This window comes from Melospiza melodia, chromosome 3, assembly GCF_035770615.1.
Source record: "Melospiza melodia melodia isolate bMelMel2 chromosome 3, bMelMel2.pri, whole genome shotgun sequence".
Classification (NCBI taxonomy): domain Eukaryota; kingdom Metazoa; phylum Chordata; class Aves; order Passeriformes; family Passerellidae; genus Melospiza; species Melospiza melodia.
The window spans coordinates 65,690,579-65,704,205 of record NC_086196.1 but is presented as its reverse complement, the minus strand read 5'-3'; the positions used below and the strand labels follow the sequence as shown (position 1 = coordinate 65,704,205).

The following is a 13,627-nucleotide window of genomic DNA, read 5'->3' as shown; positions in this document are numbered from 1 at the left end:
CTGGCCCGGTGCCTGCCACTGCCGCCGCCACTGTCACTGCCGCCACCGCACCATGCCTCCCCCGGCACCGCGCAGGGGCAGCTCCCGCTGTCCGGGGTCAGCAGGTCGGTGTCCCCGGCACCTGCCGCCTCAAAGAAAACAGAGGGGCTGCCTGTTCTTTCTTTTTCAGGAGAAGAACCGATCAGTGATTAGCTGAAGCCGCTATCTGATGTACCTTTAGCCTGAGCTATTAGCGTCCCAGAGGAGGGGAATATTTCCCTGTCCACGGGGTCATGCCAGCTGCAGAGACGCGGCACGCCAGGAGAAATGGGGCTGCGGTGAGGGTGCCTGGAAAGGACTGATTTCCAAACCAACAGGAGAAGGATTTCCACAGCTTTCCCAGAGACGACAGTCAAACCACTGCAGGGAACCAGACATTCCACCACCACCACCACCATCATGAAGGAAACTACTGAAAATGTCTCTCTGGACGATGCCAGCTGGAGCCAGGTGATGTGCGAGGGCTCGGCTGTGAGTGAGAGCCGCGTGGAGTGGCGAGGCACCCGAGGGGCTCAGCTGGCCCGCGGCTGCCGGGAGCGGGGAGAGGGAGGCAGCCATCCTGCCAGGAGTGGGGAAGAGGCAGGCACCCATCCTGCGGGGAGCGACAGGCAGCCATCCTGCCGGGATCAGGCAGAGGCAGGCACCCATCCTGTCGGGATCAGGGAGAGGCAGGCACCCATCCTGCCAGGAGCGGGGAGAGGCAGGCAGCCATCCTGCCAGGAGCGGGGAGCGACAGGCAGCCATCCTGCCAGGAGAGGGGAGCGACAGGCAGCCATCCTGCGGGGAGAGACAGGCAGCCATCCTGCCAGGAGCGGGGAGAGGCAGGCAGCCATCCTGCGGGGAGAGACAGGCAGCCATCCATCCTGGCAGCGGGCTGGCACAGCCAGTGAGCCCCGAGGTGCTCCCGCTCCCAACTGTGGAGCCCAAAGCAGGCACACCGCCCACCGCAGCACACTGGGCATGAGGCTGGTGCCATGCAAGCCCTGTTCAGGTGCCACCGTGGTGGAGCTGAGGGAGGGTCTCCAAATGTGTGCATGGGAGTGTATCCTGGACTGGCTTTCCCAGGAAAGCCTTCAGTCTGGATCCCCATGTTTGCTGGGGAGTACCTGTTTTCAAAAATTAGGTTCAGCATAAGGAAGGGCTCAGAGTGCTTTGGCAGTAGGGGTAGTTTGGAAGGCTTTCCTGTGGCTTCTCCAGCTGCTTGGTGTGATGTTGATTTCTACTGAAAAAAATAATCAGCCTTGTTTGCTGCGAGGGCAGGAGGTGCACGCAAAGATCATGGTCATCCTCTGCCAAAGACACCACAGGCATGGGCAGGGTCTGTACACAGGGAACAGGTACATTTGCCTTGGCTAGGGTTGGAGTCTGACAAGCAGGAAAAGCACAGCAGAGCTGTGGGAGAGATATGGTTGGCTGGAAGGAAAACTGCAGGCATGCACACACAGCTCAACCCAAAGCTAGGACTTTGTCATTGCAGCTCTATGCAAAAGGGCCAAGTAGGCTCTTGTTATTTTAAATGATATCTCAGAACATTAAGTTCCAGCTGATAAATGGTGAATTTAAAAAACAGAAGAAAGAGACTGCACTAGTGGCTGTGTTTTATTTGTTCATAAAGCCTCCAAGGAAACAAGTCCATGTGGAATTCAATAACGGACATGCTTCCAGTGAACCTTCATTTTTAGCTGTCAAAATGCATCAATTACAATATTGATTTTGATTCAGTAGACTAATACCGAATTATTCAGTAATACACACCATTTTGTTGCAGTAGACTAATACTGCTGAAGTAGTACATCTTTTTCCTCAAAAAAAATCTCTTTGTAGTGACATGACATTTATCTCCATTTTCAAAGTTTTCCCTTTTAATCTGAAAGCAACTAGAAGAGCACAGTACAGCATGTTTGGCCCTCATACATGTCACTAGAACAAAGTACTTTTTACACTGAGTGTGAACTGATAACTTATTTCAACTCTTTAGACTTTTGCACTACAGTAACTCATCAATAATACTGCTACATCCCATAAATACATTTCCCTTTGTGCTTCATCTTTTCTGAACTCAGACTTTAGCATCACTTTAGTTATTGTAATTAACTGTTGTAATCCACCTAACAACTTTTCCAGACCAAGACCCGGGATAGTATTTTTCACCCTGAAGAAGATAACAGTCTTTATTTCGCATACAGTGGAAAATCAAATGTTCTGGAGGTCAAAGAACTCAACTACCAGGTAAAAATAGTCATTTATACACCTCCCTTCAGCAGGAAGCATATCCAGCAATGCCTGTTTCTATACCCAGACCATTTAAAATGCCAAATAAAGTTGATAAAGATCACACAACTGTTGCATGGTCAGTTTGTGAGCAGAATCACACTATTGGCCGCAATACTGACAGCAGACTAACCCCTGTATTGTAAATATATACAGTAAAGTTAAGGGATAAGACAGGAATAGAGACCTGTTTCTAGGCCCTGCTTTGTTTCAGTCTTGAGCAAAATGAATCCTCTGAGGGCTGGAGCACAGGGGCTTTCTATTCAGCTAAGGATGAAAGGAGCCCTTGCTGGCAACAACGCGTATGTGGAAAGGGATAAAGAGATGACTAACAAAGAGGATTTCAATGAACCAGTGAAATATTTCATCTCCTCCTCACCATGGCATCTGAATTAGATTTCACAATTTTCAGTTTCCTTGAATTTCTAATTATATCTAAAGTTTGAAACATTTAAAATTAACAATAAGTAACAAAGGACACAGAGAGTTTTAGTGATTAACAGAAGAAGAAAGGCATGAAAACATAGGTGGCTGCAAAAGAACTTCCTTCTAGGTAATTCTGAAGATGAACAACAATATTTTAATATATGCTTTGCTTGTAACACTGTAACTTTGAAGGTATTTGTTGTTAAATAGTTTCTTGCTTGAATTGAAGGGACTTGTTTCCTTCTTTGTTAGGTTAACACAGCATCCCAGATTCCCTGGTATGAGAACCTTGCTCAGATGAAAATGCCCTGGACCTGGAAATCGGATCCTCATTCCCATGTGACAGTAATCCAAAATCTGAGTCTAAAAGTGAGAAGCGGTCAGATGCTTGCAATTATAGGAACCACTGGTAAGAGCAACCACATTTTATTATATGGGCAGCTCTCAGATAAAATGAACACAATCAAGAGCAACACTATGCAGTCTTTATGATGTTAAAATCAAGTTGAGAGAAAACTATTGGAGTGTCAGTAAAATACATTCTTTAAGTGATATGATGAACAAGGACACAAAGAAAATACTGAAGGGGAAAAAATAAAAATTCATTTTCAAACCAAACTCTGTTATGCCCTGCCCACATCTGCGTTCTGTTTCCTGAGGTATAGCGAGGTATTGTTACAAGTGTGGCCTGGCAGCTCCAGATCTGCTGGAAATGAATCAGTTTCATGGCTCAGATTCAAAACAGGCCAATTGCAGACCATACTCAGATAGCAAACAAATGAAGCCAAAGCCCATAAGAAAGATCAGTGTCAACTTGCATAATAAGCATAAGCAGGAATTCTATTTGGACTGAAACAATTCTAACAGGATAAAATATTGCATTTGTGTTAATTAATAGAAACTTACAGAGAAGAAAAGACAGTTCCTCTTCTGTCTGGTGTTACTGCTTTATTACACTGCGGTTTGGTTTTTTCCTTCCATTTGCTGGTGGGACTGGTCAAGGGGGACAAGAAGTAGGCACAGGACCTGTAAACTGAAGTAGAAAGTGCCACACTTGGGAGGTGAAAACCCCCATGCTGTGTCTCCACCAGAGTCTTGCATCAGGTTAGCTCAGTGATTCGGTGAAAATTCTCTCAAAGGCAAGGCATATTTGCCAAAAAAGTTCTAACTTTATTCCTAAAAAATGAGAGTTTTCTTTCCTATTGCCATGGGAATCTTTCCTTAGCACATATTGTTAATGTAAGTGAAGCTTACCTTAGAGATTCATTCTCCTGATAATAAAAGGAAAAGCTTTGTGATGAAATAACATACTGAGTTATAGATATAGCACCTTTGTAAGGCAACATACACTGAGCACAAACCCCTTTCAGCAAACTAGTCAAACTATTTTCAAAAGCTGTTTATCATCTATTTCATCAAATGCCTTGGTAAAATGGATTAAACTGCTGATGGGTTTCACATTGTCAATGGCAATCAATATGTCACTCTTAAACAGAGCAATACATGGTTTACAGATGGATGGGTTTCTTTCTTAAGATGTATGTATTAAGAAGCAAGTGTGGAGTTAATCTTTCAACAGGGAGACTGGAAATAAATGACATCTAATCATAAGAGAGTTCTGTGTGTTTACATACAGAATCATGCAACAAAAAGGAAAAATTCATTTGCTGTTTAACTCCAGATCAGGTTTTGTTTTCATTGTTTTACTTTTCTTACCTCTGGGTATGAACCAGCTTTTCTAAATTATTTAAATGACTTTTTGTCTAATTCAAGTCATAATAATTTTTATTTCAATCGTGATTAATGTTCTTATTGTCTGTATAATCATTCAATGCCTTAGTCATTCAGCCGATCCAGCTGCTGTTTCTGAATTCACAAATCCCTCACAAAGAAAGCTCTTGCTGAGCCTTCGGGTGCCAGCCCTGCAGCCAGGGCGGGACCATCTTTGACCCGCGTTTCAAAAGCGAAAGGGAGTTCACCGTAGAGATAAGGCACACTTCTTGTGCTCCTGAAGCCGTCCTCAAAGCCCAACTACCCAGTTCTGCTGAGAAATGATAAGGGTTCAAACCACATACTCCATTCCAGGGGCGAGAGATTTCCCTAACAGGAGCTTATAGTCAGTGTTTTCTTTGAATATCATCCTGTCTCTGTGACTTTGGGAAAACTTCAGGAGGGTTGGCAAATATTTTTTTTTCCTTAACATCTCTGTCTGTGACAAGATTGCTTTTCAAAACCATCCCTTGGAAATTAATTTTCAGTTTTTATTTTTCTAGCTGGTGGAAAGACATCCTTGCTTGACGTGATAACCTGCCGGGATAATGGAGGCAAAATCAAGTCTGGTCAAGTCATGATCAACAACGAACCCAGCACTCCCCAGCTTGTTAGGAAATGCATAGCACACGTGAGGCAGGATGACCGACTGCTCCCCCACCTGACTGTCAGAGAAACACTTTTGTTCGTTGCCAAACTGCGCCTTCCAAAGTTTTTTTCAGACTCACAAAGGAAAAAAAGGGTAATTAAGCTGTTGGGAAAAAATAAAGTTGTCAAAAATGTGTCTGACAGGAATTATCCAAGAGATCCTGTGTGTTTGGAGTCAGAACAGCTAATCTGGCATTTTTTTATGTAGATTATGAATTATAAACCTTTTTCATCTTTCAAGATAGAAACCAGCAATTGTTCCAAAGCTCATAAAAAATGACAATCTAGAGAAAGCATTAGAGAGGCTGAACGACGAACTAAATTTTTGATCGCTGAGTCTTTTTTAATGTTACCTCTAAAATCAAGGTTTGTTTTCAAGTGTCTCTAGCACAGAAATATCCAGATGAATTTTAACCATATTAATCATATTTTCGGTTGTACCTATGCACGAATGTGCAAATGAACTCTTGCTTGACGCCTGTCACCCTCGGATCCCCGCAGGTGGAAGACGTGATCGCGGAGCTCCGCCTGCGGCAATGCGCCAACACCCGCGTGGGGAACGAGTACCTGCGGGGCGTCTCCGGGGGAGAGAGGCGCAGGGTGAGCATCGGCGTGCAGCTGCTCTGGAACCCGGGTGAGCACCCTCGCACCTTCCGGGGCACACCCCACACCGCCTGGGCATAACGGAGCACTGCGGGAAGATGGAAACTTTCGGGGAAGAGTCGCAGACTCAGTTGCCCCTAGGGCAGCGGGAGGAGTTCGTACTCGGGACACTTAACAGGCCTTGCCACACCCTCTGTCTGCCTTTCCACAGCACAGTTAGTGACTGCTGCTGGTCCATCTGCTTCAGTTGCAATCAGTGCTGATCACAGATAATACTGTAATTATTACAGGAATAATTCTGTAAACAGAATGTTTCAGCAGCTGACACACTTTTGACACCTTTGCCAGTGGAAAAGTGGAGACAGAGGCAGAGCCCCCAGGAGCCTTCACCCACCACCAAAGGTTGCTCAAAGTTGCCTGAAGTTACTCTTACAGCAGTGCTCTGGTTTGTGCATATCAGTATAAGGTTTGGGTTTTATTCAACCACATGCCACAAGTTACTTTGGCTTATTTTAACATGGAGATTGTTTTCCTTCCCTCTGACACAGCCTCCATTTACATGTGCAGTATCAACAGGAAAGGTCATTTTCTTCACTGTAGTCAGTCATTGCAGTCTTGTGCAACTCACTGACATGGCTTCATGTTGCAGGTGAAATAGAAACTTCCATTGTCCTCAGTAGAAGCAAAACATGAGGCTAAATCCACAGCTGATTTTGCTGGATTGAATCCCCGCTTTGATCTTATATATATGTATCAAAAGCACCACTAACCTTGACTGAGCCTCTTGTCTAACAGGATTCCCCATCAGCTTTTTCCCTAGGAAGTGGATTTGAAAACTTTTTGCTTGTATAAAGTTATACTTCTGTAGTCATGGGGAAAGCAGGTTTTTGCTTTTGTAAGAAGTGATGCACAGGAATAGCTGTACTGAAATTAAAAAAAAAAAAAAAAAAAAAAAAAAGTTATTTTCTTTAAATTTAAAAATAATGAGTGAAATTTAGTGCACTAGCACCATTTCACTTAGAACATATTTTCCAAACCACACGTGCTGCTTTCCACAGCTAAACTTACTGTCTTTGGCAGGAATACTCATACTTGATGAACCCACGTCTGGACTGGACAGTTTTACTGCACATAATCTTGTGATAACATTATCCAGACTGGCCAGAGGAAACAGATTGGTTCTTCTTTCACTTCATCAGCCCCGCTCAGACATCTTCCAGCTGTTTGATTTGGTTCTTCTGATGACTTCTGGACTCACTGCCTACTGTGGAACAGCTAAAGACATGGTCCAGTATTTCACAGAACTAGGCTATCCCTGCCCAAAGTACAGCAATCCTGCAGATTTTTACGGTCAGTATCAAGCACTGTCATAAAAAAAAGGGAAATCATTTGCTTTCCTAAGTGGCTAGGTAATGGTGATTTTTATTGACCATGACTGTCTCAGAAATTCCTTGTAACTAACCCAAATCAATACTGCAGGAAGTTCACTTTTTAATAGGATCCTTATTTGTCAGTACAGGAAATGTAGCAAAACCAAGAGGTACAAGGGGACAAAACTAATTTTAAAAACACTCCTTCTAACAGTGCCAGATGCAGTAACTTGTCAACATGTTTAGCATACTTATCCCCATGTTTTAGCTGACTGAAACGTCATCTCTGGGAAAGATACAGATAAACTGATCAACTGCTTTCTGTAGGCAGTTCTCTGATTTCTCAGTTTCGAAAATGTAGAAGTTTGTTTCCCAGAAGCTAACTCCTAGTCTGAGACAAAACTGGAACAAGTACTGGGAAAAAGGAGTGCTGCCCTACAGAAGCACAAAATCCCAAGGGAGAAAATCCCAACCCAAATCAGCAATCTTTTTACTCCTCAAAGAAAGCTTATGTGGTTTTAAATCCATTCATTTTCTGGGTTTTGCAATGTGGAAAAGGAATCTGCCCTGTTAATCTAATGGCAGGAATCTCTTAACAGAGGCTGGCTCAATTCCAGCCCTTAGGTCTTTGCACTCAAGTGGGCCAGAAAACCTGATAGAGACCTCAGACAACCATAATGTTGTGGAGTAATCTCTTCAGCTGTGCCCATGTGGCAGGCAGTGCCAGCTGTACAGAGATAAATGGAAGTTAACCTTGGTGTCAAGCCCCACAAAAAGACCTTTGTCACCATGAGGGTTCAGAGCAGTCCTGAGCCAAGCACAGCCTTGGGGAAGGCTTGCAGCACCCTTGGATAGGAATGGAGAACCAGAGGAGTCCTGGGGAAACCCATAGCTCCAGCCTGTGGTTACAGAGACAACACCCTGTGCCATGGGCGTGGGGAGGGCAGACAGGCAGGGGAAGATCATTGAATGGTGTGCACTGAGTCAGTAGGCACAGGAAAAGAAAGGAAATATGGGCAGCAGGAAGGTGGAAATAGGACAGGACGGAAGAGCAATAGGACAAGATGAAATAGGACATCTTGTCCTATTTCCACTTGTCCTTGTGGAAATAGGACAAGATGGCATTCACAGCAAGAGGGAACACGTGATGGAAACACTCAGATGCTGGCTGTGTGTCTGACAGAGAAACAAGCAACCCGAGCAGAAGGGAAGGCAGAGAATTTCTGATGGACTCCTCCTAACAGTGGCTGAAGAGACATGATCAACCCAGTGCAAGGAGTCAGGAAATGTGCAGTGATAGTTCTCTCAGAAAGCATCTGTAAAACTTCAGATATTGTCAATCTACACCAAAGATCAGCATGGGAAAATACTACTGTAAGTTTAGATAAAAAAAAAAAAAAAAAACAAAAAAAAAAAACCTAAGTCAACTATTATCCTAAGTCAACTATTATTGGTATCACTACGCACTATGTTGTCCTTAGATAATATTCCTTTTGGACTTTCTCAGGTAAAGTTTATGGCACCTCTATAACTATAATTGTGCACAGGAAGAAAAAATCTGATTTAAGTCAAAGTCACACATAAAAGACTGTAAATGCCTACATGACAGGAAAGAAATTCAAACTGTTTTTTCTCAGCACTGTTTTCAAGGTGCTCTGAAATTTATAAACATCTGAAATAGTAGTTTATAATACTATAATAAGCAATTATGTAATATCTCAGTGATTCATTGAGTGACTAGGTAAGAAACGTACACATTAACAATCTGTTCATCTCTAATTACCTAAAATAACTGATAGTTTTAACTGTTGTAAGTTAATGAATGTACACAGGTTGGACTGTTTGCTCCCAAGTAAATCCCTAATTCTAAACACATCGTAAAGTTATTTATTCTATAGCACATGGACTCAAATCAAGTAATGTCTTGCAGTTGACTTGACCAGTATTGATAAACGGACTGCAGAAAAGGAGATGGAAAGCCAAAAAACAGCAAATACTCTTGCCAACTTGTTCTTAGAAAAGGTCAAACACTTTGATGATTTCTTATGGAAAGCTACTGAAGGAGACAACGCTGATACCACAGTCATCAAGCAGAGGTAAAGAAAATAATGTCATAGAGAAGAACTGGAATAATAGCTACACCTTCTGCTAATCTATTTTTTTCTCTTTTTCTTTTGGGGAGGAATTCAGAAGAGGTTCTCAATATGCCTCACCATTTAAATGATCAGTTACCAGGAGCCTTGAAGCAGTTCACAATATTATTAAGGTAATCTTGTTATGTATTGTGCCCATTTGTATTTAAAATCATCAGAAAGAGGCACAGAACATCCCACCCCAGTTTTCTTCCTTCAAGCTTTCACCTTGGTAGACCTGAAATACTTGGTGGCTACAGGTGCCTCATGGGTTTGATTAGGTAAAACCCTTTACAGAAACAGGGAGCCCAACTCCTGTCCTTGCCAAAGCCAGCAAGTTCCAGGAACTGATCTGAACACTGGCTGGGGCTGTGTGTCTGAATATAACTGGCATTAGTAAGTGTTCTATCTTATGGTCAATATTGCTGTTTTCCTAGTCGTCAGGTCTCCAATGACTTCAGAGATCTTTCAAGATTACTAATCCATGGATTTGAAGCCCTTCTTATGTCATTACTCATTGGATTTTTGTACTATGGCCATGAAAAAAACGGACTCTCTATTCGGGACACAACAGCACTGCTGTACATGATAGGGGCCCTTATACCATTCACAATAATTTTGGATGTTATTACCAAATGTAAGTGTCAGTCTTCTTGTAAATGCTATAAGGAATCAAAATGAAAAAATTCTTAAATCTATGACAAAAATAAGCTTATTCATACAACCCAGTGTATTTGTTCCTCCCCTGCAGGTCATTCAGAAAGAGCAATGCTTTATCATGACTTGGAAGGTGGAATGTACTCTGTTAGCCCATACTTCTTTGCTAAGGTAATCGGTTTTGCTGCCAGGAAATACAAACAGCCGTCTAGAACATTAAAAAACACAAGCAAAACAAAGCCTTGTTGAATAAATAATCACATTCATATCAGACTTTGTTCTTTTGTGTCTGCCAGCTGAAGCTATCAGTCTCACTTCCTTTGTATTAATAGATTAGGCCTCACACTAGTTTAGAATTTTGCCATAAGTCATGGCTGAGATCCCACACCCAGAAAAGGCAAAGTCTTTGGCCAAAACGTGAGAAATCTCAGACTCAGATTTCCAGGTTTAGACAATTTTACATACCTGCTGTTTAATTCAACTGCAGCATCTCTGAAAGTTTGCTTACATATCTTGATCTGTAAAACAAAACATTCGTATCAAATGCTAAAGCGGAGGTAAAACAGAAATTACAGAATGCTGTGATATTTCCAGTTTGGGCCTGCATTGGTCTGAACTAAAAAATGTGTTACGTGCACAAAGAGCCAGAGTTTCTAGAATCAAATTTAGAACTTTTAAAAAACGACATTCTCTTCTTCACAAGGGTTTTGAATAATCCCTCTTTTGTGATGTTAGATGAGTTCTGCCTGCCATGGCATCTGTAATTTAGGTTTCCATTTCTGCACAGGATTTTAAATGCTTATTAGTGGTTGCCAGAGAAAAAAATTCTTTGCATTGTGTCACAAAGATTGCACATTATTCACAGAGAAATCGATGTAATTTGTTACAACCTTAGTATTAGGGGATAGTAGCAACTCTCTTTGAAGAATTAATACTCTCTTATATACCTCTTCAGATATTTGAGAAAATCCCAGTTATGCTTTTGTTTTACAATGACTCAAGTTGCTACCTGGACTGCCTTTGGGACAAGGTGGTGAGGAGACCAACAGCCAAATTTGTCTCAAATTTGACATCACACAAGTTTCAGCTAAATTGGAACAAAACATTCAGTTGCCATGAGTCAGTAACAGTACTACTGTTATCAAGCACACCAGTTCACAGCAAAAGTGTATTGGGTTCTTAGACTCTCCCAAAACTCTTAACAAAACAAGCTGTAACAATTAGTTTTAGGCATTGTCACAGCAGGAGAAAAAATTAGCAAGGGTTTGTTTCATGGTTTTGCATGTCACTGGCAAGCCCTGACAGGGAGATGATTGCATTCTAAGGGAGTATTTCCTATAGCTTTTATAAACAGTGCACAAGTACATTAAGGCACATCTCATGTATTTTTGTAATTATCATTCACCTTTTTCTCTTTTTTTTTTTAATTTTCTTTTTCATCTTCCCAAACAGATTCTGGGGGAACTCCCAGAACACTGCATTTTTGTTGTAATTTATGGGATTCCCATCTACTGGCTGGCAAACCTTGTTCCTGATCCAGAACACTTCCTGCTGAACTTCCTGTTGCTGTGGTTGGCTGTTTACAGTGCCCGTGCCATGGCACTTTGGGTGGCAGCTCTGCTGCCGACCTTACAGCTCTCTGCCTTCTTTGGCAATGTCCTCTTCACATCATTCTACCTCAGTGGTGGGTTTGTGATAAGCCTGAACAGCCTCTGGACAGGTAGGACAAAGCTCCCACCCTCCCTCCAAATTGAAACATCAATGGCTTTCATCAGTGACAGTGTGTCCTGTGCAGGAAAACTCAGCTTTGTTCTTACCTTGGCAGTTTTTTTCTTGGATGGTGACAGTGCAGTCAGGTCACCCATTTTACATCAGTTTCTCCATCTGAAAATGAGGCAATAAGAAGTTTGGTCAAAAAAGCAATAGTGAAAGGGTAGCTTCTTATGTGGTTGCTGAATTCTTCAGTAAAAAGAATTGTGTTCAAAAGAGGAAGATGGAGCTCCAGGAAGACTTAGTTGACAGGGGGAGTTTGATGGATATGGATATTAGCTAACTCCTGATTTCCCATCTCCATGTAACTATGTAAAGTATATCTGCCATTTTGTCCAATAATAAACTGTCACATGTTTACAGCCTCTGGCTGTCAAGAAGTGAGACAAACCTGCTGTATTTGGCAGCAGCACAGCAGTATTCTAGGTCTCAAGTTTCGTGTGTGTGAATCAATTTCTGTCATTTTCTTTTTCAGTTCCTTTTTGGGTTTCAAAAATCTCTTTTCTTAGATGGAATTTTGAAGGAATGATGCAAGTTCAGTTCACTGACACCACATATGAAATGACTGATGGAAACGTTACTTATCAAATTCCAGGAAAACTCGTAAGTCAGTAATAAAAATCGTTGCACATATTGATAAGAAATTGGAAATTTTGAAAGAAATAGCTATTTATATGCCTGTCATATGTTATAATTTTATCATTTAAATAGCTGGTGTAGGCCTCAAATTTAGCAATTGCCAAATCAACACATGAAGCGGGGTTACACTTGGTTGTAAATTTGTTCCTCAAGATGGCCCTACAGCAGTTCCTCCTTCTATGCCTTTCTGTTAGTTGAAGAGAAAAAAAACAAATAGTAAAGAGCAACTCTTTCCTACACCAGCCCCAACTATGCACTTTGCTGGAACTGTGTTCTTCTGAAATAGGAATAGGGTAGCTGCAACCCTCTATCAAACCACCCTAGAAGCTACACCCAAGATGGAAAACAGGGGAAGGTAGCAGGTGCCAGGAAAGCTTACACATAAAACACACTTCACAGATCCAGCACGAAAATGTTGTGCCTTTTGCTAATTTTGTGCTATTGGTCACTACAGGTCACTCAGGCTCTGGACCTGGACTCCCACCCTCTCTATGTGAGCTACCTTGTCCTCGCTGGCATCATTTGCAGCTTCCTGCTTTTATACTATTTATCTCTGCGCTTCATCAAGCAGAAATCGAGCCAAGACTGGTAAGGGCAGCGGAGGCAGCAGGTGCCGGCCTCCCTCGCAGGAACAGGGGCAGCAGCTCCCGCAGCAGGAGCGGCAGCGCGGCTGCCACAGGATGGCAGCAGAAGCCCAGGAGTCGGGAGCCTGCCACGGACCGCGGCTGCAGCCTGGCATCGGGGGCGGGGTGGGCTTGGGGCTTTGCCTTCACTTGGGCTTTTGCTGCACTTAGGGCTTGAGCGAGTGACAAGGCGCTTGCGAGTCCTGCACGTCTGGAAATTGTCTGAGCTGTGGGCCACCGATGGAAAAGGACCCACGGCACTCTGTAATAATAGCTGATGTTCTAGTCCATAATGTTTGAACATACGATGATCACTTACTTAATTCAGAGGGCTACAAGAGAACAGGATCAAAACACTTTCTGTGGCATGTATGACATTTAACACAGAAGATTCCACAAGTGTTTCAAGAGAACATGCAAGGATGGATAACACAATTGTTAACTACTTTGTGTTCTAATTTCTTATGTGTTTTAAAGCTTTGCCTTTGTGTTCCAGTAATACGCTGATGATGCCCAAACCAGGTATTTGCTCACTGTAGGGATGAGATCTTGTAACAAATAAAATTATGTCACCTTCTTGGATTTACTTTTACAATATAAATGCATATCAATTGTGTGTTATTAATGACATCTTTCTCCATTGCAATACACATCCTAGCAATTTGCCAATTTTTCTTCC

General features: G+C 42.5%; 1 protein-coding gene and 1 long non-coding RNA gene across 2 annotated transcripts; one reads left to right on the top strand and one right to left on the bottom strand.

Moving 5' to 3' along the window:
- Window positions 1-100: 100 nt before the first annotated feature.
- ABCG8 (ATP binding cassette subfamily G member 8) lies at window positions 101-12,978 on the top strand. Its single transcript, XM_063152078.1, has 13 exons — window positions 101-489; window positions 2,164-2,268; window positions 2,989-3,145; window positions 5,010-5,248; window positions 5,656-5,788; window positions 6,838-7,107; window positions 9,058-9,223; window positions 9,310-9,393; window positions 9,697-9,896; window positions 10,011-10,087; window positions 11,369-11,636; window positions 12,162-12,289; window positions 12,780-12,978. The coding sequence occupies exons 1-13, from the start codon at window positions 439-441 to the stop codon at window positions 12,915-12,917; spliced, it is 2,016 nt and encodes a 671-aa protein (XP_063008148.1). The 5' UTR covers window positions 101-438; the 3' UTR covers window positions 12,918-12,978.
- LOC134415990 (uncharacterized) lies at window positions 3,121-12,051 on the bottom strand. Its single transcript, XR_010027152.1, has 4 exons — window positions 11,734-12,051; window positions 10,382-10,434; window positions 6,528-6,681; window positions 3,121-3,769 (listed from the first exon to the last, which is right to left on the bottom strand). It is a non-coding gene; the product is annotated as an uncharacterized LOC134415990 (long non-coding RNA).
- Window positions 12,979-13,627: the final 649 nt, after the last annotated feature.